This window comes from Varanus komodoensis, unplaced genomic scaffold (assembly GCF_004798865.1).
Source record: "Varanus komodoensis strain SLA01 unplaced genomic scaffold, ASM479886v1 scaffold11, whole genome shotgun sequence".
NCBI classification, from domain to species: Eukaryota; Metazoa; Chordata; class Lepidosauria; order Squamata; family Varanidae; genus Varanus; species Varanus komodoensis.
The window spans coordinates 17,522,087-17,547,461 of NW_025335317.1; the positions used below are offsets into that span (position 1 = coordinate 17,522,087).

At 45.7% G+C, this 25,375-nt stretch overlaps 2 protein-coding genes across 2 annotated transcripts in view; one reads left to right on the forward strand and one right to left on the reverse strand.

Moving 5' to 3' along the window:
- The window catches only part of LOC123018421 (prosaposin-like), a 40,753-nt gene extending 23,569 nt beyond the window's left edge, over positions 1-17,184 (forward strand). Inside the window, exons 3-15 of the mRNA XM_044420499.1 lie at positions 970-1,044; positions 1,594-1,719; positions 3,308-3,505; positions 5,414-5,557; positions 6,307-6,366; positions 7,884-7,889; positions 8,227-8,346; positions 10,036-10,131; positions 11,215-11,398; positions 11,843-12,015; positions 12,927-13,007; positions 13,916-14,017; positions 14,838-17,184. Coding sequence (XP_044276434.1) covers positions 970-1,044; positions 1,594-1,719; positions 3,308-3,505; positions 5,414-5,557; positions 6,307-6,366; positions 7,884-7,889; positions 8,227-8,346; positions 10,036-10,131; positions 11,215-11,398; positions 11,843-12,015; positions 12,927-13,007; positions 13,916-14,017; positions 14,838-14,873 — 1,401 coding nt within the window. The 3' untranslated portion in view covers positions 14,874-17,184. The remainder of the gene's footprint in view (positions 1-969; positions 1,045-1,593; positions 1,720-3,307; positions 3,506-5,413; positions 5,558-6,306; positions 6,367-7,883; positions 7,890-8,226; positions 8,347-10,035; positions 10,132-11,214; positions 11,399-11,842; positions 12,016-12,926; positions 13,008-13,915; positions 14,018-14,837) is intronic.
- Positions 17,185-17,333: 149 nt separating this feature from the next.
- CDH23 (cadherin related 23) overlaps positions 17,334-25,375 on the reverse strand; it is a 598,322-nt gene continuing 590,280 nt past the window's right edge. The window contains exons 72-75 of the mRNA XM_044420488.1: positions 22,729-22,858; positions 21,949-22,071; positions 21,386-21,499; positions 17,334-19,287 (exon numbers count right to left, since the gene is read on the reverse strand). Coding sequence (XP_044276423.1) covers positions 18,961-19,287; positions 21,386-21,499; positions 21,949-22,071; positions 22,729-22,858 — 694 coding nt within the window. The 3' untranslated portion in view covers positions 17,334-18,960. The remainder of the gene's footprint in view (positions 19,288-21,385; positions 21,500-21,948; positions 22,072-22,728; positions 22,859-25,375) is intronic.

Sequence of the window (25,375 nt, forward strand, 5' to 3'; positions counted from 1 at the left end):
GGATGACAATGTGTTCCAAGCATGCACAGAGTACATTTTGCTTGCGCTATGTAAGCAACATAATCTGAGTAATCAGATTGCCAGAAAAAAAGGACCAGGCCAGTGTTTCCTTCTCCTTTGTGCACTCAGAAGTCACCCAGTCCCCAAGTGCAGTTAAGACCAGCCTTGCCCATATGAGTTCCCTCTGCTTGTGCAGCATAACTGTGGAATACAGTCAGTCTTGTATATTGTGCATCTACACAAAACAGTCCTGTTTAAGTTAGTACTGAAAACTACATTTGGTTATTCTGACCTTTTAAAAAAAACCCTTATGGAATGTCGGTTTGAAGTGGAGAGAGTATTTGCTGCCTGCCTAGACAGGGTAGGCGACCTTTGTCCTCCAAATGAGTTGGAATGCAGCTCCCATCATCCCCAGTCACTGGTCATGCTGGCTGTGGCTGGTGGGAGTTGTTCAAATCATCTGGAATGTTTTATGTTGAGGCTATAAACTTTGGAGGGCACCTAGATCAAAATAACTGTTCAGTCAATTGCATTGCATTGCTGACCTCTCATTCTCCTGGTAAGAGAGGTCAGAACTACATATAATTATGAAAGAGGTAGCCACTGGCAAAAATTCATATAAACTTTAAGTCCTGTTGCATAGATTTCAGAGGGAACTAGGTGCAATCAACATAGACAGAATTTAGCCCAAGATCTCTTTCACATGCATATGACATGCTAGTCAAGTTTTGTCTAAAAAGAGTGGTATATTTTAGGCGTTTATTGAGAATGTGTATTTTTGCTTTGGCTTTCCTCTAGTCATGAGCTGTTTTGAACTTTCTCTAATTTTATATCATTACTATTTTATTGGATTGTTGCAGGATGTTGTAAACCGAATCAAGATTTTTGCAAATGAGAAACAGTATAGAAATGTTTCTTACAAATACAAAAATATACCAGTCTCATAAGTAACGCTCTCTTCTTCCTCAGAAAAGCCTGAAATGTTCTATGTGTAAACTCATTGTAGTAATGATGGCGAAGATTGTACAAGACAATTCCACAGATGTAAGTAGATCGGTGGAGGAGATTTTCATCCCATCCCAATCTATGAATTACTGTATCTGGGAATGCAGTTAAGGTTGGCAACTCACTGGGATTCAAGCAAAACAAGCAGCCAGAAAACCCAGGCCTGGTTTTTTACTTTGAATAGTACGACAGCTTGATTTGCAGAAATCCACAGATGAGTCTTTGCTATATGTGAAGAAGGGTTATTTTTTGAAGTTACTGCTAAAATGTATAACTACATGATATGGTTCCCAAACTGGCAGCCCTACATATGCTATAAAATTATTTTATTCTACCATCTATGTTTGATGAACCCATTGTATTGAAGTCTGTTTATTTCTAAATTAGGGAAAGCACTCCTCTTTTTATGATTCCAAGGAGCGTGCTTGATGTGCTTAAATCTGAAACTGGAAGGAAACACCATTCCTTAAGATGTTCTTAATATGCTCTGTGCTCCTGGACTTGCCATTACTTGATTTCAAGTACCCTCAACTGAAGCTTGATATGGAATGCTTTTCTCTCACACCCTGTTTCCCCCCTTTTCCTTAGGAAAAGCTCTGCAAGGTTTTGGAGAGGGGATGCCAGTATCTCCCCTTCCAGGACTGGTTAGTCAAATGCAAGAAGATGGTGGACACTGGAGTTATCATTCTTGTAGAGCTTGGCAAACAAATGCAGGTAAATTGGCAAGGAAGTTCATAGCTGGTCCAAGATATTTTGCTTGCCTGATGGAGGACAAGCTGGTGCCTCATCCACTACACCTCTTTCAGAAGCCACATGACCTGACAGTTGCATCTTAAGTAAAGCATATATTTCTTTCACACCAGACCTGCTGTGTTTCCTCTCTAAGAGTCGAGTGTTAACAGCAGCACAGCAACTCCTGTGCAGGATTGCAGGGTATTTCTGGCTGATTCCAACTGAGCTGGATGTGTAAGTTGGATTTAGATATTCCCCAGGACAGAACTGAGAAGAGAATTGATTTTTCTTTTGCTCACACCGGTACTGAAAATACATTCCTGCCTAAATTATGGTTTTCCTAATACGTCAGTGATTATTTATTACATTTTTACACTACCGGATAGCTAACATTCTCCATCAGGTTCACAAGAATCAATAACATACAAGTGAAGATAGACTATAAAAGTTTAAAACTATAGTATAAAATGTAAGTAAAACTCAAACTAAAGCCTTTACAAAGCCATAGCTTTGAAGCAGCCATACAAAGATGTATAGATGCATGTTTTCGATACGATCGTGATGGTTGAAACAACAGATACATCTTTCCAAAATACAATAGCGGATAGAACACAGATTTAAAAGAGAAATGGAAAGGCTAAAATATCTGGAAAAATGCCAGGGTCTTCACTTAATGCTCCATGGTCACATAACTAGATTTTGAACAGAATAAATTATTAATTAGTTGGGCTTGTTGAATTGTAAATATTTTCTTTCTACCCAAATAGTGTTCAGTCATTTAACAGAAGCAGGACAATGGAAGGTGTCTGTGTTGGGAATTTGCCAACTTTTCTAGTTGAGGTTGAAGACACACAGTGCACTGAATTATTTATATTTTTCAAGCTAGTTGAAACTCTTTAAAAGCCACTGGTGTTCACTGCAAGTCAAACAGGTTTTGCAAGTGTTTGAGGTACTACAGAAACCTGCAAAACCTGTTTCACCAATGGTGATAAAGGTATGTGTGCACACTACGGAGAATGTGGACTCCATCATACAACTTCAGTACCCTGCAGGAAAAATGTCAATTTCCAGCCTCATGCCTTAGGTTGAAAGGCTTCAGTAGCTTTTTGATGTTTGTTTGTTTATTTAAGGTGTTTTCATCCTGCTGCTTTGCCACAAAGGCTCTCAGAGCAGTTTGCATACAATTAATAAAATCAAGGCTGTTTTCTGTCTCATGCACTGACCATCTAAAAGATACAATAAAAAGGATGGTGAGAGAAGAGGGAAAAGGACAAATTTGGGCACCAATTCTTGAAGTTAAAAAGTTGTTTTTAGTACATGGAGAAGACTTTCCTATTTGGGTGTTTTCTCCCCACGTCTTTTGAGGCAGAAGTGTGTGTGTCTCTTGTGAATTCTCAAAACAGCAACAACGTTCTTATGAGTAACTACGCTTGCCGTGAGGGAGTCATTTTCGTTTGCACGGGCAAATTAAAAGAGACAACTTCAAACATTTTAATTGCTTCTCCTCTTTAGGGATTGGCTGTGTCCTCTTATGACCTAGTTTCTTGCTTTCTCTCCTGCTTTTTCCTAGGATAAACCGGAAATTCCGTGTAATGCTTTCAGGTTGTGCAGTCCTCAAGAAACCCTGCAAGGACCCCTGAAATTCCAGAAGCCATTAAAGTCGGATAAAATTCCGGAAGGGATAGACTTTGCTGAAATGTGGGCCCCCTTCATAGCTAATGTGCCTCTTCTCCTCTACCCTCAAGATGAGCCTCTCTCTCAACCTTTGGTGAGGAAGTAATCAGGGTAGATCTGACTCCTGCGTTCCAGCAGCTCTACACAAGAAGGATGGGGAATTCTCAGAGCAGGCGGAAAGGGGCCCTGGCTGCACCATCTTACCCTGGGAGGGCTGTGAAGGTCCAAAGCAATTTCTCATTTCTCAGGACCACCTTGTCCAAACACAGTTCCATGCAAGTTTTTGGAGGACTGTGTGGCTGGGTGCCATGACATGATATCCCACCTTATTACCCAGGCAGGGTGAACCTGTTGCCCCTGGCTTGTTCTAGGGGTTAATTGACCCTCAGGCAAGCTGAAAATGAAAGATCCCGTTGGCAGTGCAACAGAAAAGCATTGTCATTCACCAAGGGACTCCAGCTGATAATGGTTAGTGAAGTGTGACTCTTGTCAGTTCTCCTGGATTCCTACTGATGCAGGAGAGCAAGAGGGATGGCACATGGGCCATCTTACTCTCCTGCGGGGGAGTCCTGGGTTCCTCAGGATGCCACTTCCCTACACACATGGTGGAAGGACTGGGTACTTGGTCTTACTTCTTCGGAGGAAAGTGAGACCAAGTGTCTGGATCCTGCTTCTGCTTCTGCCAGAGGAAGGCAAGCACTGTGGCTGGTAGCCCAGCCCTGCTCATCCTTTTTGCCAGGCTGGAGAGAGGAAAACAGCTGAAGGAAGACAGGGGGCTACTGTGCTTTTCTTCCTTAAGGCAAATGCAGTGGTTAAGAGCCCCCAACTCCACTCCTCCTCCTCCTCCTCTCTGGACAAAGGGGAAATAGGCTAGGAGGTGGAAAGGGTTTATTCTTTTGTCTCAGACTCCAAAAGGTGCCAGGCTGGCCTAGTTCATATTAGAATGATATTCTATATTGGACCCATAGTCAGCCCAAAAGTTTGTGACCAAAAATGCTCATTTGCTCCTTAGCATTTCTTGTAAGTAAATCCTCTCTCCTTGCATTACATTTGCATTTCAGGGGAAAGCTCTGCTACCCCCAGTGGGACCAGCAAACGTCTAATGCAAACAGCAGCCTCTGAGACCATGGCAAGGAGAGGGAAGGAACTTCACCTCTCCAAAGTCCATGTTCTTGGGCTGTTCAGACTTCCTCTTGAGCAAGTATTTCCACTAGAAGTAGATACAAGACAAATTCGAAGGTGTTTTGAACTTCATTCCAAGAAGCCCCCATCACCATGGCCAGTGGCTGGGAGCTGATGTCCAGGACATCAGGAGATCTTTTTCTGCCCTCCCCTGATTAACCCCCCCACACACACACACACAATGTGCAGGTGGACTACATTCACCCAGTTGAACAGCAGCAGTTTGTGTGCATCCAGATAGAGGGCTACCAAAGCCATTGTGCAGCCTTTCTGTCTTTCCCTCCTCAGTCAGTTTTTTCCTGGTAGGAAAAAGCAGCTGAAAAATGTGGGAGGGTGACAGGCATCATCTGGACTCCTGTAAAATTCATGAGCAGGATTCTATAGTGAGAGCCTCCTCTGGAAACACCCCCAGCCATGGATAGGCTCAAGTGCTCGCGAGTGCATCACTCTAAACAAATTGCACTCGCTGTTGATTATACAGATTGCTCATACCTGCAGGTACAAATCTTCACCCATTTCTAGTCTGATCTTCACTGGCATGTCAAGAGAATGGGACTGATTTGAATGTGTGTACACCAAGCAAAGAGTGCTTGCGTAAGGTTTTTGCATGCAAGGATGTTTCTTTCTTGTTGGCAAACTGAATTAATCCGGTTTTGCCTGTCCAAAGGTGTGCTTATCCTCCTCTGCCCCAGATGTGGGCTTTTCAAAGCCTTCATAATAACTAAATCCTAAACGTCACTGCCTTTGCTAGAGCAGCTTTGGCAGCACTGTGGATGGACTGAACCCTGTATTTCTCTCCTCTCACCTTCTGTTTGTTTAGAAAGAAGAGAACCCCTGTCGGGACTGCTCAAAGGTAGCTGCTGAGATGCAGGAATCCATGCGGAACAGCCCCTTCCTTGTCCAGTCCTTAGCTGTGCATGTCAGAGAGCGTTGTGAACATCTGCAGCCTGACCTGGTAGAGGAGGTAACCCATTCAATCTTCTACTCAAAGGACTGGGTGAATATGACAGGGAAAGGCCTCATGAGGTTTTGTACTGGTTTGGCAGCTGACTGGAAATGCGATATGTGAAAAAAATAAATAGCATGGCGTGTGGTAAGGTGCTTGGTGACCAGTGGGACCGGGACAACCTTTTGTGTTGTTATATGTAGAAAAGCCACTTTTCAATAAAGCTGCTGTTTCTTTGACTAGCATTGTTATAATATGGCTTAGTTTGTTTAGATGTTTAAAAAAATGTTTAGATTTTTAAAAAAATCAACCAATCCATTTGCTCATGGAAAACTGATACCTTTTTGATCCAGCAACAACTGTACCTGCAATTTGTTATTGAAAGGATAGATTCAGACAAGCTTCACGTGTCCGATCTCATGTCTAATCATCACACAATCATCCGGATAGGTCTTGTTCCCCCTGTTCCATGATAATCTTGTTTAATGCTGGAAGGCAGCAGATGGGCTTGGGAAAGATGTTGCCTTCCTTGCATGTAAGTTCACAAAGATGAAGCTGAGAAATCAACCCGAGTTCCCTCATGATACTTGGACTGTCCAACTCGGGTTGAATGGAAGGTGAGCTAGAACAGCAAATAGTTCTTAGTCGAGCCTCGGCCAGCTTGGTGCCCTCCCCGTGCAGCTAGGCCGGAGTTCTGCAAGCTCTGTGTGTGTTGACGATCATGGGCTGATCTGGTAGTACTTACTGGAGCTGTTTTTCTTCCGCAGTGCAAGAAATACGCCTTCATGTACTCACATGGTTTTGTGCAATTTCTAATTCACCTATTGGTAAGTTCATTCTTTATTTCTTGATATATTTATATCACACCTTTTTCCTTTCAAGGAACTCAGGGCGGCCCTCACAGTTCTCTAAATGGCTCAAAGTCACCCAGGACGTCCATGGCTGAACGGGGACCAGAACCCAGATCTCCTGAGTCTCCGTGCCATGGACGGCTGTCGTTCTGTGTGAATGCCAGAGGGGTCCCCACTACACACACCTCTTGCCCCACCCTGCCTCCTGCCCTCTTCCGTGGGGCGGGAGTGGGCAATCAGCGGGGCAGCACTGCAGAAAGGAGCAGTGCTGCTCAGCGGATCCCCCCACCAAACCCCCAGTGCACAACGGCAGCAGTGCCTGCTTTCCTGCCGCCCCCTACTCCCAGCCCCACTTGTCCGAGAGGCCTCCCCAACCCAGGGAACAAACTCCGCCCCCTCCTGTTGCTGCCCCTTGCAAGAGAGGTGCGTGGGCGGGTGCCAGGCTGGAGATGCCTCTCTGGCAAGCGGGAGCAATCGAGAGGGATGGATGGGCAACAACGGCTGAGCAGTGCAGCCCCGACCTGGCTGATGTCTCCCTCCCGCCTGTGCACACGCGGCGTGTATGTGGGGCACCGAGAGGGGATGAGGCGAGTGGCGCAGCTCCTTTTGGCAGGGCTGCCCGGCTGATTCCCTCTCGCTTGCCCGAGTGTGGATCGAGCACGGCTCCCACTCCTTCCGGGCAAGGATGCCTTTTCACCTCCCTCCTCCTCTCTGCCGTACTGCAGAGCATGAGCCCTGTCTGTGTAACCACGACTGCTGGACAGCCCCAGGGAGCTGAGCCCAGCATGCTCTTGCAGCTGTCCAAGAGAGGCGCCTCGTTCCTTCCTTTGGTGTCTGCTGAGGTACTGCCTGACAGACTGAGAGGAAGGGGGACGGTGGGTGGGAGGAGAGTCACCACCATGAGAAGGAAGGACTCCCTGGAGAAGACCCTGATGCTGGGAACGTTTGACAGCAAAAGGAGAAGGGGACGGCAGAGAATGAGGTGGCTAGAGGGAGTCATTGGGGCTGTCAGCGTGAGCTTAGGTGGACTCCAGGGGGTGGTGGAGGACAGGAAGACCTGGAGGAGTGTTGTCCATGGGGTCGCGATGGGTCGGGCATGACTTTACAACTAAACAAACAAAAAAAATGTGGGAGGAAAAACTTCCTCACTGCCAGAGCAATACAACAGTAGAACCAGTTCCCAAGAAAGGCCGTGGGCAATCCCACACTAGAGACATTCAGTACAAAACTGGGCAGCCATCTGAGTGGGATGATGTGACTTGGTGTCCTGCACCAGCAGGGGGCTGGACCCGATGGTCTTCTTGGCCCCCTCTGACCCTACTATTCTATGAATCTATAATCTACCATTGGTACGAGAAAAGGTAGCTAAAACTGGGTGCTGCTGGGTGAGGATTTCTAATTGTCTGTTTTTGCTAATTCAGCTTGTAGAAATTCTCTGAATACTTTTTCCTTTTTTCCCTCTTTCTCCTTGCCTGCCATGTCACTGATCACAGGATCAGGTATGTGAGAATACGCTGCCTTCTGGTGGCCTGCTCTTCATTCTTAAGTTATGTTTTGCGAAGTACCTGTGGGCTGGGTAATTGCAACCAGATACGCCTGGCTGAAAGGAGCTCTGGTTGAGGCACCGTGAAGTGAGAGCGCAGTGGCAGGTGATAGAATTCCTGATTTCGAGGGTGGGGGGCAGCAGGGGGCTTTCGCTGCCCTTCTTCCTGCAGTAGCCTGGCCCTGAATATTGCGCCAGAGTATTTAAAACAACAGCACCCTGAGAACAAGGTTGCATCATGGCGACAAGAGCAATTGAGCCCTGGTCCCTAAAGGAACTTTTCCACATTCCAGCCACCCAAGGGTGTTTGCAGTCAAGCCGAAAACTGTGGAGCTGCACAGCCGGAGCCTTTTCATACATTGCTGCCTGCCAACCACCACCCACAGGCCTCTTACCCAGCAGCAGCTGTGGAGGTAAGTTTAACGGGGGCCCTTCATGTTCTGCCCAGCAAAGAAAGAGATGGAGCTCTGCTGCAGCAGAGATGCTGCTGCTCAGGTTTGCTAGGGGAATCGGGAGGCTCTTCCTTGCGCAAAACATCAGAGGCATTTCAGGAGAAGCAAAATGCATAGTTATGAATACAGAAAGGCATTGCAAGAGTGTTCAGCACATGTCTAGAGGATGCTGAATTTTGCCTAAAACAAAATCTAAGGATAATGTTAAGGGTCTGCCAGATGTTAAACCTGAGTAATGTAAAATCTGGATAAAGATTAATAATGGGCAAAACAAAGTTAGTGGGGGCAGGATTCAAAATCTATATAAGGGCCAGCTCAAAAGTCACAAAATTATGTGCAGGCTTTTGAATGTTCCCAAACTCTTCAGTTACTCTATTTGCATGAACCTACCATGCATTCTGTTCATTGAATAGAGCCTTCCTCTAGGTCCCTGCTCTAAGGGAATTTGGGAAGGTGGGAACAAGGAGGAGGCCTTCTTGGTAGTGTCCCCCAATTATGGGACGAATCCTCCCTGGCACTGCATTGTTCTCTTTGGGCATTTGGCTAAGGCACTCTTCTTGGCAGCACATGCTGAAGTTTTAATTAGATCTGGAATTTTTCTTCCTGATTGTTCTTCTATTGTGCCTCCCTGTGGTTTGTACATATGTACGTATCTGGTTTTTATAAAGTGGGTTTTTTTGGGTGTTAAACAGCTTGGAGAGGTTCTCCTGTCGGGTGGTTTAGAAATGTAGTAAATGAAACCTGTCTAGATGGAAAACAATGTGGTGGGTAAGAAAGGGCAGGTGATGCTGAAGCCCTGGAGTCCGCATGTGGTCAAGGCTTAAGATGGAGGGTGGGAGGAGGCGACAGATATTCACATTAGGCTCTCTGGGTGTGGTGATGGTTTCAGGTTGCACCCGGGCCTTGGGAAGACTTGGGAAGACTGGGATGAAAAAACCCAACAAACAATTGCTGATCCCCCATTTTCTAAATTATATACTCCAACTGTTTCACCCCCCCCCCCCCCCGTGTGTTGCTGCTTTGGTGCAATTTCCCCCCTGCTAATTTCTTCTTGTGTCTGGACAATCCTAGTCATACACTGGATTGGGATTGGGATGCAATCACAAAGCTGGTAACTTCTGAGTTCTGGCTATGTGGCATCATTTGAGGCAGGTGTGGGCAACTCATGGCCCTCCAGATCTCTCTCTCCTTCACCATTGGCTGGGTTGACCAGCGGTGATGGGAATTGTAGGCTAAAACATCTGGAGGACGGCTACTTGTCCAGCTCTGATTTACGGGGAAACGAAATCGGTGGAAAGGAAGGGGTGATTCTTCCTGTGTCAGTCACGTCGGCTTTGTATCAGATCCCAGTCAATCAGGGACACGCAGTGAATGGAATGATCCTACTGCAATCCAGTTTGGTTATGTATGGAAGTACCTGAAGGAAGGAAAGGGACGTTAATTCAGAGTGAGGACAATGATTCCTAAATAGACAGAACAGTTTAAACAATTTCAAAGCAATCATTGGAAAAAATAACCAAAAATCATGTGCCCTTTTCTCTGGAAGGTTTACTTCTGCCTTAGCACTCTGATTATTCTTTTGTTACATTGCTTTCCTTTGCCCCATTTTAAATAAAGCTGCATTTGATTTAACAAGCCTTCCTTTTGCAGAAATCTCTAAATGGTGAACAGACGCCCATTTTATGTGGCATATGCAAGAACATGGTTCAGATAGCAGAGAACATGGTGGAGAGCAATAGCACAGAAGTAAGTAAGGCTGAGGTGACCTCTGGTATGTGGGGGAAGCTTGCTGTCTTGTTGCTGAGAGGGACACGTGGCTCAGCCGGGAACTGACTCTTGGGTTCCTCAGGTTGGGTAGTTCAATCGGTGCCTAATTTCCATTTGTATAAAGGCCTTGCATTTTAGCCTGCACTTGCTATGGAAACACAGGTAGGTTTAGCTTGACTAGGCAACCTCTGAGGGCGGTATAGAAGGAGAAATAATTGAGGAAGCTTCCCTCCAGTTTTAAGGAGATGGGCCTGCTAGAAGGAAGGGATTCAAGCAGGTGCCACTTTTCTCACCCCTTCATCAGTCCAAATCCCCTCTTCCACCTAACACTCTAAGGTCGAGACCCTTAATCTCCTTGTCTGTGGTCACACCCCAGCTGGGTTATTCTATTAACTAGTCAATCTAGTTTTCGCTGTTCACAGAGCAAAGGAAAGAGATCTATTTCCCTTAGTCAGTCTGACCTGGCAAGAGTTTTCTGCTGTAGCTTTGTCATGGCTAGATTATGGCAGCACAGTCTAGAAGGGTGCATCTCTTGAAGAGGGCCTAGAAGCTTAGACAGGTCGACAGTGTTGGTGCCTGCAGTATCTGGATCACCCCAATTCCGAAAGATCTGCACAGGTTACTGGTTGTTTTCAGGGCTCCGTTCAAGAAGTTTGTTTTGACCTGTAAAACCATGAACAGATTAGGGCCTGGCTACCTTGGTAAACACAAGGAGAATGGGCCTTTTTGAAGACACCCTGGCTTTCAGAGGTAAGTCTGCTTGGGGGGCATGCCAGAAAGGGCTTTCACCTGCATTGCTCCTAAACTCCTGGACTTCTGCCGGTCTCCACTCTCTTTGCATGCAAGAAGTGCTAAGGATGCCTCTTTTAAATTTGTTTTTAAATTGTCATCTTTTTAAGGTTACTTTTATTGTTTTATTACATCTGTGTGTGCTTATGATTCTTGTTCTCTGAACTGATAGAAACAACCATGGCTGGTTTTGGAGAGGCAGTACAGAAATACAAGTTGTTTCATTCTTGCCTGCCTACCTGCCAGCCTTACCTTTCTACCTTTATGTTACAGGAGGAAATAGTCCATCAAATGGTGAAAGTCTGTGATGTGCTGCCCAGTGAAGTCTTACCCACGTGCAAGGACTTTGTCAGTTCCTATGGAAAAGCTGTTATTACGATGCTCCTGGAAGCAACTAAACCTGAATTTGTGTGTATTAAAATCAAATGTTGCCCCTCAGACACCTCTTCAAATGCTGGTAAGTCATGGAGCTTGCTTGTGCATTCCAGCGGGTGGCCTGGAGTGAGTTTATTTCAATGGTGCCCTTTTAAAAAGACTTCTATTCTGCTCTTTTACCAAGAAAGGTGGTTCGCAACGTTCTTGTCAGGGGGCTTCTAACCTTCTCAGGGTGAGCAGGTGCTGACCAGAGATGCGGCCTTCTTGGTGGTGGCACCCCAGCCGAGGAACAGGCTTCCCAAGGACACCTGTCTTTCACCAACCATATTTTCACCTATTACCTAAATTAATATATTGGATGATATATTAGCTTTTACTGTTTTACTGTTGCTATGCTTTAGTTGATGGTTTTGCCCTTTGCTGTTAGCTGTCTTGGGGTACTTTTAAGCTGAAAAGGCTATAGATAGATAGACAGAAGCTGTGTTTTCAGGTTGCAAACTCTCTGGTGTCTTCTTCTTTTTCTCAGAGCCGGTAGCTCTTCAGCAACTACCCAAATACAACAAAAACGAGTTCTGTAATGTATGTACAGTTCTCATTCAATACTTGGATGATGAGTTGGAGAAGAACGAAACACAGGAACAGATTCAGTCCATGCTTGCCAGAGGTTGCCAGTTGCTCCCAGAAGCTTTGGTGTATTCAGTAAGTATGTCAAGTGGGGACTGTGGAAGAGAGATCTGAACTTTTCTAAAGAGGAGGGAGGAGACTGGGAGTTTTATTTCCTACTCTCTTGCACAGCTCATCATGCTATTAGACAGAGGGAGGCAGCCACCTCAGACAGCCAGTTTTGTGCATCATGAAAGGCAGTAAATGGCTATTTATTCAGCTTGTAACTATTGTATTTTCACTGTCTCAGATTGGAAGGGTTCCTGTGGGCCGTCCTGCCTCAGGAGCCAAATCACGTGACTAGACGTGGCTGCCGTGCATCTCGACATGCGTGTGCATGTCAGAGGGGCACACACATCTTGGGCCAGTTCTGCCCTCCTGCCAAGCCCGTTGGGCAGTTTGCCAATATGCCAGGCTGACGCTGTGAGCAAGAGGAGAAGCGTTTTCTGCCGAAATTACTCTTACCGTAAAAATATATTAGAAGAAAATGTAGCTCCTCATAGACTCACCAACAAGATTTGCCTAAAATAAGAGCTGGGGATTCCTGAGTGGGTGGAACTTTAAAAAAACCCAGCATTTTCCAAAATACTGTTGAGAAGATGAGTAAAAATGCATGATAAATGTGGGAATTCCTGCTCAAGAATTTTGGGGAATGAATGAGCCAGACTTAGGAAGCTTTGTACATAAAGCAGTTCCTGTATATGCTGGAACTAGCTTTCTGACCAGGGATCTTCCAGGTGTGTTGGACTACAACTCCTATTGTTTTCAAACAGCTGATGGACATTGTAGTTTAATACTGCATGCACTTGGGCAAGACTGCTGTGGACCCTCTGCCTTCAGCGTAATTCATGAAAACATTTGATTGAAAGGTTACTGTGCAGGCCGTTCCATGGCCTGAGAGCCGCCTGCAACAGCAGGTCCAGCTTTACTCCTTTTGTTTGTTACAGTGTGATGAGCTTGTGCAGCAGTACGAGCCGGCTGCGGTCCACCTCCTGATAGAGGTCATGGAGCCAACTTTCGTGTGTGCAGTGAGTAACCTTTAAAGCTGGCTCTGAGCCGCAGTAGAAATCTTGATGAGCAGTTTAGGCTGCAGATCCGTGCACACTGTCCGGGAGTATGTCCCATGGGACTGAACAGGACCTACTCCTGAGCAGAGATGTACTTGATTGCACCGTTGCTTCCCAGAGGCTGGCCTGACTTCCGAGAGCCATGAAGCAACGGGTAGACTGGGCGTGCTCTGCAGGGCCGAAGGTCTGACAACTCCCCCCCTTGCTAGTGGGCGCTTTCCGAGAAGACTCTTGCTCTGCCAATGCTCTTCTGCATTCAGGGATCTTACAGCGGCTTCTGCACACCTCTGTCTTCTGTTTGTTGCCCTCCCATTATTGTCTTGACATTTCTTCTATCTGCTTTTTTAAAAAAAGCTATTAGCTAAGAAGGGGTGGAATAGCCACTAATTGCTTTCTGATTAGGAAGCATCCATAATCGAAGTCTGAATGTGGACTGAGTCTCTGGTAGTGACTGAGTCTCTGCTTCTCTTGGGATCTATGGCAGTATGTAATGAAATCTGCAGCTGATGTAAAAGTAGAATAGTCTATTGCCTGGGTGTTCCGAGTCCTCCGACAGACTTAATGTTTGTTTCTGAATCGTATTTGGTCATTCCCTGTGTTCCAGCTTATATTAGAGATAGAGAGAACCTAGACTATTAGTATGTGTCACGCTGCATTGCGCTGCAAAAATCTCTTGCTAAGCCTTGCATGGTTTGGCTAATAAAACAGGAGATCAAAAGGCAGTTTGCTCAGTGATTCACAGTGACCTGGAAAGCTGCCTGGGGACTTCTTGCAGCCGAGGAGGAAAAAGGCTTGCCATCGCTGCAGCGAGACGGGAGTGCCGTTTGCGTCAGCGCTGATCATTTGTACTCTGCTTGTTCACCGCACAGAAAATCGGAGTCTGCCCTGAATCGCACCTCCTGGGCATGGAGGCCTGTGCCTGGGGCCCTCGCTACTGGTGCACGAACAAGGGAACAGCAGCACAGTGCCGCGTAAGGCCGGGGGGCTCTCCAGGGGGAGGGAGCATTGCGACGCCATGGGACGCGGGTGGCAAATCAGCAACGGGCGTTTGCCAGCGTGGGGTGCAGCCTGCTCTGTTCATGCAGGATGGGCAACCTGTGGCCTTTCAGACGTTTGGGCCTACAGCTCCCAACAGCCCTTGCCAACACATTCAGTAGGGAGGAGTGATGGGAGTTGTTGGCTGAAACATCTGAAGGGCCTGCAGTCGAGGAGGTGAACCCTCGATACACATTGCCTTGTGTGCGTGGATCTGCTCCCTCCTTTGTTAGCAGGGTGGTGCAAATACATAGCAAAGTGATGCAGAACATGGGTTGTGAAGGATGGGTTTTAGAACCTTGTGTCTGAAATACCTTGCTGAGAAACACTGACATGCTGACAGCAGCTTTGCACACCTCTGTTGTCTGGTGAAGTCCCGTTACTTTCACGTGTGAGTGTGCTTCTGGTCCTGATTCGGCTTTTGTTGTGCACCGTGCCAAGAGGTCCATGGCTGGGCACGGGTTCGTATCATGATGCGTGCAGGTGGTTCAAGGGGCTGGGCAAGCACAAGAGTCCGTCTGCGTCAGCACTAGCTGTATGTGCCAGAACCTGTCTGCATGCACAGATCTCGCTGGCTGTAGCCAGGCACTTTATTTAAATTGAATTAGAAGCAAGAACAATTGACCGGAAAAAGTCCCATCACAATTTCTATCACAGCAGAAAGAAAAGGAGTGGAGGCTCAGGTGTGCCTGTATGTCCAGGGGGCTCATCAGTCAATCAGAACTTTTTGATGAGTTCTCTCTCCTTTACCCATAGGCCACTGCATACTGCAAACGTCATGTATGGAACTAGAAGAAGGCCCTTGGAAGAAGGTTGGCGGTGGCTTCAATGAATGTATCCTGGAATTTGGCTGGATAGAAAGCAGTGGGAGGTCTATCCCTTAGCAGAACTCCATCTTCCTTTCTCACCCTTCACTTAGTTTGCAGAGTGGCTGCCCATCTAGTATTTCAACTGCACAGAGGCAACCCTTTGTTCATGATGCTCTGAATCACCTTAGATGTCACTTTGATTCTTGAGTCATGGTGAGGAAGGGACGTGGGTGGGAAAAGAGAGGCTGGAAGGGTGTGGGATTCACTTAAGTAGGTAAGAATTTCCTTACATTATGTTTCTTTATAATATGAGTCAATTGCTTTATCACAATAGAATAACTACATAATAATGAGAACAGACCAGCTGCCTAAGCTGGCAATTGTGTATTTCCATTCCTTCCCACCCATAAGAGCATGCAAATGAATGCTGAATTTTGAACATGTCATTGTGTAGTTTGGGGCAGATGGTTTAGGACTTTGTTGACACATGCGTTAAACGACCCACCAAGGTCTACAAACTCAGTGGATGTAAAATGACAGTACTCCGCTAAGGCATTTATCTTTCACATGTACCCTTTCAAAACCTTCCCAAATCATGACTTTTAATATACATTTTAACCATTCTAACTTGCTTTAATCTTCCATAGTTCTCTTCAAGGAGTCCTGGAAATTAGCATTATGTGATTGCTAGAACCTATGATGTTTCTCACAAGGAGACTTCCTATCTTTCCTCAACACTGATGTGCTCTGAAAGTTTCCTATACATTGAAAAAGAAATTTTTAGTATTCAAGTTATACCTTTCAGCCAGTGCATCATTGACTCCTCTGATTAGCAGCAGGTCTTCCAAGTTTTAGGCGAACGACTTTTCAAAGCCGTGTAACTGAGATATTTTAAGTGGAGATGCCAGATTAGACCTTAAAGCTTGCACAAGCAAGTACATGCTGCGTTGTCCCCCCAGCTCCTTGCACGTGAGTACTTTTGCATTTGCTTCTTGCATTAAAATGGGAAGGAAAATCGCTTTCTCATTTTCTAACTCTTTGATGGGTGTCTGAACTTGCACCTGCTGACATCTCTACTTAAATGCTGACTGTAACCACCCACCACACACACACAGAAATAGTTTGCCAGGAAAGCACTGTTCAATTGTCTAGATGAAGTATGGGCAGATACAGGGCGAGAAAAGAAGTTGTTCCTTTTATTAGTTTGGCCTGAACCCACTCTCTTTTAAAAGCTTTCTTGCTTGGAATGCACACTTGTCTTTCCCATGCTCAGCAGAAACCAGTGGTCCCACATGGGAATGGGCATCTCTTTGTGTGTGGAAGGTGCGACCAGACTTTCATGCAGGCACAGATGAACGTCATGACATGAAATTTAATTTATTGAAGGTTGGTAAATAAATATTTGAATACATAGAATAAAAAGAATAATGTACTGGCACCTTCGCACTGGAAGCATGTGCAGAAGCATGCTGGGTCAGAGGAACTGGTGCACGGAGTTTAGATTAAGGCTGCAATCCTGTCCTTGCTAGCCTGAAGGTGATGCCCATTAAATTCAGTGAGGCTTGCTTGCTTCTGAGTAGCCATGTGTCGGATTACACTGTGAGGCAGAAATTACCAGCTGCTGGCTTTTGATTGGAACGAGTGGGGTAGTTTGCTAAAAGAGTTTGATTGAGTAAGAACAACAAGGAGTGACTGCTACTCCTTGTATGATGTGGTGAAATGTTGAGCAGCAGACAGAGGAGCAAGTATTGCATTTGACCTTTTCTGTACTGCAGGACGGACTGCATGAAAGTATTCAAGAAACAGCCAGCATTAAGCAATTCAGCCTTGATTTAGGGTTCTGCGCGTTAACACTACTTGTACAGAAACAAACCCCAAAACCATAGCTTTTTGTGACAGCAATTACACAGACATTTGAAAATGTGAATGACCTCAAAGACATACAAAATGATGCCCCATTGGTCGGGAAGCACTGCATATCTTGTATATTTGTATTTTCAACAGTTGGATAGAAGCAATTTGTGTAGGCCTGGCTTTTCCCCCATCTACCCCAATTTCTCCTTCTATGGAGGAGTACTGCTCTCTGAATCTGGTTACCATTGTGGGCAGAGAAAGGGTAGAATTTGAACTTTCTTGAAAACGTGTGAGTCTTCCATACATTCTGTGCATGACTTTGGGCTCTGCTCAAAATGTATCATGGAAAAATATCCAGTTGCTCCCAAAAGAACATTACTATGAGCATTTTACCAAAGCTTCTGTAATTAAGAAACATTAAAGTGTTCTTATAAAGTTAACATTGATGCTTGGTTTTATTAAACAAATCAGTATATTTGATTCTTGCTTAAATGTTGCGACCCTGCCTGGAATCTCTGACACACGTGATCAGGATAGAACGTAAGTAGCTCTTTACATCTTTACCCAGCACATTATGTGATCTCTGTTATGTGTATTTCCTATGTCTGTGGTTTAAAATCATAGTCATGAGAACTGTGTAATGCATTTCCAGCAAAACATTTGATTTTAGGACAAAGAATAAAGACATTTGGAGAATAAAGAGGTGAGATCCGGAGTTCAAGAAATGAGACAAAAGTTGTATTCGGTGTATGTAAGATTTAAGGTTTCTGGATTATGGCCTATGCATATGATATCCAGCATGGAATTTGGTGTCTTGAGAATATTGCCTTCTCATTTTTGAAAGCTGTCTTCTAGGCCTAGGAAAATTTGGAGGAAAATAGGCAGTATCTAATGAACATACGAAAGAGGGAGGATTAGTTCCTAGCAGTCAAGGAGTATGTCTCAGTCCTGTGAGATCTAATTCATTTTAACCAAACTTAATATTTTATGTTATGCTACCTGAAATCTTGTAGCGGGCATTGAAGGTGTCCTGCATTTCTAACTTCTTCATGCCGCAGTTGGTACTCTTAGCCAAGTAGCTCTTCAGGTCTTGCTTTTTTCCTCCCCAAATGCTTTCGCCCTCCCAGCTATATCAGAACCTCTGAAAATCTGAACTATGAAAGCAGACTGATGTAAATAGATTTGCTTAACTTGCATAATTTCGACAAATGCCAGAATTGTGTGCATGTTATAGAAAAACCTCCTAAATAATGCACACTCAGAATCATCTTCCTTGATAGTTTTATGGAGAGAGGAGGTACAGGCTGGTATGTTGAGAAGCACAATTATTGCTCAAATTCCTCAGCTTGTATAATATGGTGCACTGAACTCAAAGTCGGAAAACTGTCCATGACAGTTGGAGCGGGAAAGATAAAAGACAGATTAACCAAATTCATGTATAATGTATTTCTGGTTCCTTTGACAGACCATTCCAAAAACTCTCAACACTTTACTGTTTGAAAACAAAAGGTAGAGGAAAAAAAAACACACACCAACACACTACGTTCAGAACCTGAATTAATGTCACTTTGTTTCTTTTGATGCTGCAGTGTTTTGGTAAGCCAGCAAAATGAAGAAATGGCTTCAGGTTTTTCCCTTCTAGAAATGGGACAATACAGATTAATGCCAAATTTGTGGAGCTTCTTGATGTTTAACATATGATCCCTGTGTGTAAGTTCATAGTCCCAAAATCATTTTAGCTGCATTCTGTTGGCAGCCATCTTTTCCAACCCCCACCATGCCATTGTGGGGAGAGAAACATGTTAATGCAGCCCAGGGAGCTGGAGAGCACAGTCAGTTCCATTAATGGGACATGGCACCGTGATTATTGCAATTCTAGAGTTATGTGTATGCCTCAAGGCCGCCCACTGCTTTAAAAAACACTTTAGATTTAAAAAATAAAAATGTTATGAGTTTAATGGTGCGGGTGCCTGGTAAAAGCAAAACAGTCCTGAGAGCTTTCACCCCTGGGGTTCGGCTCCCCAAGGCTGCCATAAAAAAACAGTTGGCTTTCTTGGTCATATTTGTTCTGGAACACGTGGTGGCCAGGCCCAGGTGACCTTGGCCTCTAGATTTTCTTCTGCCACATTTGTCCCTGGGTCAGGACACTCCTTGCAGCGCCAGTCCGTGTGGGCCCAGGCCTCCTTGGAGTGCTACACCAGTGATGCCACTTCTAGTCATAACTCTGTGATTTCCAGTGGGCTCTCCATGATCACTTCCCTCATCTTGTGCATAGGGGTGGATTTGGCGGACTCGGTGCGGGCGTTCCGGTCACAGTACGCCCCACCGTCGGCAGTCAGTGTCTCCAAGGAGCGGCCCAGCACTTTCTGATCATCTTCAGGAAGGCTGTTGAGGTCGGACGTGAGGAGAGTACCTGTGCTGCCGTGGACCACGTGGATCCCGTCTGGGCCCTTGAGCTCAATGGGCTGCTTGTGCCGGAAGCGAAGGCTCCCTTGGCTTGGGCTCCGCTGCTCCTCCTCTTCATCCAAATCATTCTGGATCAGCTGAAAGAAGCCCAGATTGCAATCGATACATGATAATGGTCTTCCAGCCACTCCTAATGTCACTCTTTTCAGCTACAGCTACATCCTCTTTCTGAGCTAATCTGGAGAGAGTATAAACTGCTCCTGCTGGAACTGCAGTGACAAAACCTGGTTATAACTAGACTGAGTCATTCCCCTACCTCTGCTCAAGGTTCCTGTGCATGCAAATGTGGACACACCTGAAAGTGGACTGCCCACTTCATTCCCGTGGAGGGAGCTTAAGTTCACACAGGCCTGCTGCCTCCATTAAAACGAATGCAGAAGACATTGCAAGCGAGCACATTCCATGCATACATTGGGCCTCTTGCTTTCAAGACAAACTCCACTGGATTGGAGTTCAACCTTTACATCATTGCTGGGGTAGGAGTAACTTAATAGATGGCCTCGATAAAATTTATTCATTAGATACAGTTGAGGCATATTTTTGACGGGCTTTTGAAAAGTCACTCTTTATGTCCTCTGAGGCCTAATATATGTCATGCTGCGCTCCTTGAGAAGGCGGCAACACCAGACCAACAAACAGAGATTCAAAAGTACTTAAACATATCTGAATAATGCACTTCTGTTTCCGTCTAGACAGGCGGACAAAAAACTTTGGCTAGGGTACAAAATAAGGCAGAAGGAGAGTGCTGAGAGTGAGGTGAATAAAGAATGTAAAGAGCTCTTGGTCCCAATAGAGACAGAACAGTAGAGACAGGGAAAAAAAAGATTAGAGAGACAATTACTGGTCATCTCTGTACATTTGGCTCTGAGGCTTGGGGGGAATTTCATTTGCTCCATATTTTTAAGCAAACCAGCCTAAATCTTATTTCTTGGACTTATATGTGAGTTGGAACACAGAAATCATTCACATTCTGCACCTCTGTGAATTTCTCAATGCAATTCTGGGCTCAACGGTAAGATTAATAATGTGTATATTATTTATTCCATGTTAGGGAACTTTGCATAAAAATAAGTGCAAATCTTCATTTATTTTCATGTAGGAATTTTTTAAAATGTCAACCAGTATAGAAATTGGAGAGGGAGAGATTTTGGACAGAGGACATGAGACTTTGACATAGCATGCTGACTCATTTGTCCGCCTTGGCTCAACAAAATAAATAGCAGAGAAAGGAGGTGCTCCTGAAAACACATCTCTCTTGTCTACTGTTCAGCCAATTGCTTTTAGGCATTTAAGCATTCTGAACACTGCTGGTGTGTGATCAAACGGCAGCATTCTCAGGGGAGCAGCTACTTACTCATTTAAGAATGAATATTCTTAAATTCTTGAATATTCATTCAAGAATATTCTTATTCATTTATGTATTTTTATCCCACTCCTCAGTCAAAAAGACTCCCAAAGTGGCATGCGAATAAGGAGTAAGACTCTACCCACATACTTACAATCTAAAAATCTTACAGCCTTTTAGATCTTTCTGTCTATGATGTCCTTCATAAAGTGATGAGCAGACAATGACCTGGCTTTCTTCCCTGCCCTATTTCTCTCCCAAATCCTCTCTTTTGGATTAAAAACAGAACCAAACCCTTCTCCTTGCTACTGTCGGTCTTGGTGTCTAAATGTCCCCTAATTCCTGCTATCCTTCCTTCAGGTCTTGGCCTTACATTGTCTTCATCCCTTATTTCTGAGAACACCTTTCCATGACATGAACTCACACCTTTCCTTTATGAAGCAATGATCTAGGTCTTCTCCAGTCTTTGTTCTACCCTTGTACTCGTTGAAAGGCTGGCTGCCTCACGGGGTGGACTTGCCACTGAACGGCTGAAATAACCGAAAGAAGACTTTGCACTGTGGCGAGGAGCATGAATAGGCATGCCTAGGATGAGACTTTAAGGGCCAAGGAGCTAAGGCAAACACAAACGTTGCATCAGAGCTCGTGCAGGCAGAGAGACAGCGCTTCTGCTGTCCTGATAAACCTCCATATTCATGTGCTCATAGATCGCAGAGTGGCTGTGAGCACCACACAGTACACGCAGAAGGATACCACTGTGCAAAGCAGACACAGCATCCCAGAGGGCACAGCAAGCATTTTAAGAACCTCCATGCACAGACAGACTCTACCTCAGAGACTGAGGACTGGTCCCCATGGCTGGTGGTGGCTTTATGCACCATCCGCTCAGCAAGCAGTCTTTTCAATCGCATGTAATCATCCAAGACTACCTTTAAGAGAGAGCCCTGGAAGGAGGGAGGAAGTGGGCAACAGGAAAAATTATGCCACCTGTGCTGAAACTTACCCTTTTTAGGAAATCCACACAAGAAGCCGCTCCAAAGTCAAGTTTCCACTACATATTTTTAATTGGCTGGAATGACGACCTTCAGACTTTCTGAAGTTCAGAGTAAATGCTTTTGAATTGCATCTGGTGCAATTCTAACAGAAACAGGACATCCCAACAAACCGTATTCCAGCTTAAGATGATGTTGTGAAGCTGAGTGACATCTAGAGTTCCATTCCTAGTAGTTACAGATATGCAGAAAGGGCCGAAAGGCTGCCAGTGGGGTGGTGGCTTCATAGGCAGCCCTGGTTCTACACTGCAGAGATCGAACCTACCTACAATCTCCACAACCAAGAAACTGATTGCAAATAAACCTGCACACTGTTGAGTCAAAACGCAGGACATGCTCACCTTGATGGGCCCTTCTCGCATGATTTGGCCCAGCTTGGCAATATTGTCATATTCCTGGATGGCGGCTCTCAAATAGCGATCGTCTTCAGGTTTGGCAGCTGAAGGCTCTCTTCCAAATGTTCCCTAAACAGTAGAAACTTAAAGTAGCTTCTCTCTCAATAGAACTGAAGGAAACAACATTATAAAAACTTCCTAGCAACTCCACTCACTTTCCTACTGTCCCTTGTTAATAATTTGTCTAAATCATACCCATTTTCTTCAGGTTAACTCCCTTGGCAATATTTAATTAACAGGTGGATATCAGGAAGCTGAATGAAGTGGCCCTTACAGTAAACAGTGACATAATTTCTAACCCAAGATTGTAGGGCACAATCCTATGGCACTTTAGCCAGGAAAAAGACCTACATCGCCAGCTGGGAAATGCTGGGAGAGGCATCCCTTTTTGCTGGCTAAACTTCCATAGGACTGTGCCTTGAGTATCCTGAATCTATAGGCACACCACATGCAAAGGCTGCCACTGTGCTTCATTCCCAACCCAACATATTATGGCCACCTTGATTAGTCTGAAGAAAGCTTAATGCTTCCACAGCTGCTAGAAATACTCTAGCACAATGGGACAGTAAAGCTGGACAAATGCAATGGCTAAAGCGTCATTCTCACTGATTCCAAAGCATGCTCTCTTGCATCATACGGGTTTTATGCTACAGCCAGAATTCAGCTGATTAGCCAGTTGGCTGCACTCTGATGTTAAGCATTGAAAGTAAACATGTGCCGTCTCACGTGAGTCCTGGCTGGGCTATTCCATAGATCTGTTATCTCACTTAGGTTCTCTGGTAGGTCGTCTTCATGCTCCGCTTGAGCTGCCAGCTCCAGATTTCGACAGAAAGGGTCCAGCCACACAGGATTTGCTCTGCAAGGGAGGCACAACAGCGACAGTGACGAACTGCAGCAGTTTGCCCTACCCTGGTGCACACTTATTTTCAAAATGCCTTCTTAAAGTAAGAGCTGCCTCCCATGTAGGCTTAGTCAAGGGAGGCTGACCTTCGCTGGATGACACGGCATTCAGAGAACCTGTTTCTCATGGACCGCTCTGTATACTGCCTGTTCCTGTGGACACCTGCATGTTCTGGAGACTTGAAGCCAGTAGCCACGCCAAGCAGACCCCTCTCAGCAGTGGTGAGAATGCTGGCATCACCCTTTCCCCACTTGGCTTAGCCTCGCCTACCAGCCTCCCTACCATATTCTCCGGCTGTTCTCTGCTGGCTGACGTTGTGGCTAGTGGGCTGTCACTCTGCTGAGGAAAGTTCCTGAGGCTCCAGCTGTGGGAAAAGGAGGGAAACTCCCCACATCCAGGGCCTGCCTGCTGACTGCAAGATACAGTCCACCTGGACTGTACCTGCTGGCTCTGAGGGCACCAAAGGGGGTCACCCCTGTGTGGGGGGACTCAAGGGCAAAGGTAAGTGGGGAGGGGGCTTCCTCTTTTTTCAAAGGCACTGTGAAGGGAGACTATGGGACCAAATGGAGGATCCTGATGGGGGAGGCCATTGGTGTAGTGATGGGTAGAGATGAGATGGTGCTGGGTGGAGGGCTAGCCATGTAAGGGGAATGCAGCCCAGGCCATTAGCAACTTGCTATGTTTCAGCCTATCTCATGACCATAGGTTTGATGATGGCCCTGTCAGCCTGCTCTCAGGTCTCCAGATGCTGCCTTTAAACGCCAACCTGGTGCACAATAAGGTCTCCTTCATCCATGACTTCATGGTGGATAAGGTGGACAATTGGGCAGGTATAACTGAGATCTGGGTGGGTAAACATGGGCAGCTCGCCTCTGCCAGTTCTGCCCACCAGGGTACCTGTTTAGCATCAAAGAACGCTTGAGGTTTGGATTAGAAGGTCTACAGGAATTCTCTCTCACATGCCCTCTCTCCAGTCTAGAGTGTTTGCATCTCTTGCTGGGCCAATTGGACAGATTGGAGATTCTCTTGGTGTACTGTCCACCCTGTGACCCAACAGTCTTCCTACCTGGGCTGACAGAGGTGCCTTGGTCATGATGTTGACGTTCCTGAGGCTGCTGGTTCTAGGGGATGTCCACTTCCATGCTGAGGGCACCCTATCTAGGGCTGTTTGGAATTTCATAGACCCCCGGCAACCATGAGACTGTGCTAACATCCAGTGCATGTGCCATGGCATGCTCTGGATTTGATTGTTTCAGCCAGGCATGAAGATAGTGGGGTGGGAAGATGGGGGACTTTGAATTGGCCACTTTGTCATGGTCTGCTGAGATTTTGACTACCAACAGTGATCCCCCTCTCTAGGGCATGGGACTGATTAAGATGGTCCATCCCTGGAGGCTGATGGATCCCGATGGTTTCCAAAAGCTCTTGCGGGAGGGATGTTCTCGCTGATATGCCAGGTGGTCCTGTCAAATCCCGGGTCAGTTTCTAGAATACAGATACGACCCAAGCAGATGACACAATTGCACCTGGCATCCTCTCTGCAGTAGAGCTTGTATGGTTCTGTGGCGTTCCCTAGAGCTGAGAGTAACAGGATGAAACAGGAGATGGTCTGAGTGCAAAAGGAGGAAAACTCTTAGTACATGCAACTGAATAATGGTATGTGTCTGTAATTGAGTATATTTGGAGGCAGTGAGGGTGGCACTGACATAATCTCTCACTGCCTCTGTCTGCCCCCCAGTGGAACTCACTAGAGTTGTCTGTGGCCTACTAGATGGTGGTACCAAGGATATCTTGGAGCTGTCCAAGGCCTACTGCAATGTATTTGCTAGATTCTTTCAGGATAAAATCTCTTGCATCTGCTGGGACTCAGAACCCAGTGTTGTTGCAGTGGAATCATGTGAGACAGCTAGACTATTGCCTCATCTAGGTTTCTTTTTGATGATGTTCAGTTAGTACAGCTTGAGGGTATTGGCAAGATGCTCAGAGAAGATGCACCTCTAGACAGAATCCTTGCCATCTTGGCTAATAGAAGCTAACAGAGAAGGAACAGCTGGTTGGTTCAAGAACTGATTAATGCCTCTTTCTGAGGAATGGACCCATGCCACCTGAAACAGGAAGTGATGAGGCTGCTCCTGAAGAAACCCTCTCTGGACCCAGAAGATCTCAATAATTTTAGGCTGGTGGCAAATATTTCCTTCCCGGACAAGGTTCTTAAACAGGTGGTGGCCAACCAGCTCCAGACACAATTGGATGCGACTGATTATCTGAATCCATTTCAGCTGGGGTTCAGGCTAGGTTTTGGTAGGGAAACAGCTTGGTTGCTGTGTATGATGCCAAGCAGGTGGCAGGGAATCAGTCCTTTTAGATCTCACAGTCACTTTTGATACATTGGCCATGGTATCCCTCTGGGGCTGAATTGGGATTAGGGGGCACTATATTGTAGTGGTTCTACTTCTTCCTGGATGGCCATCT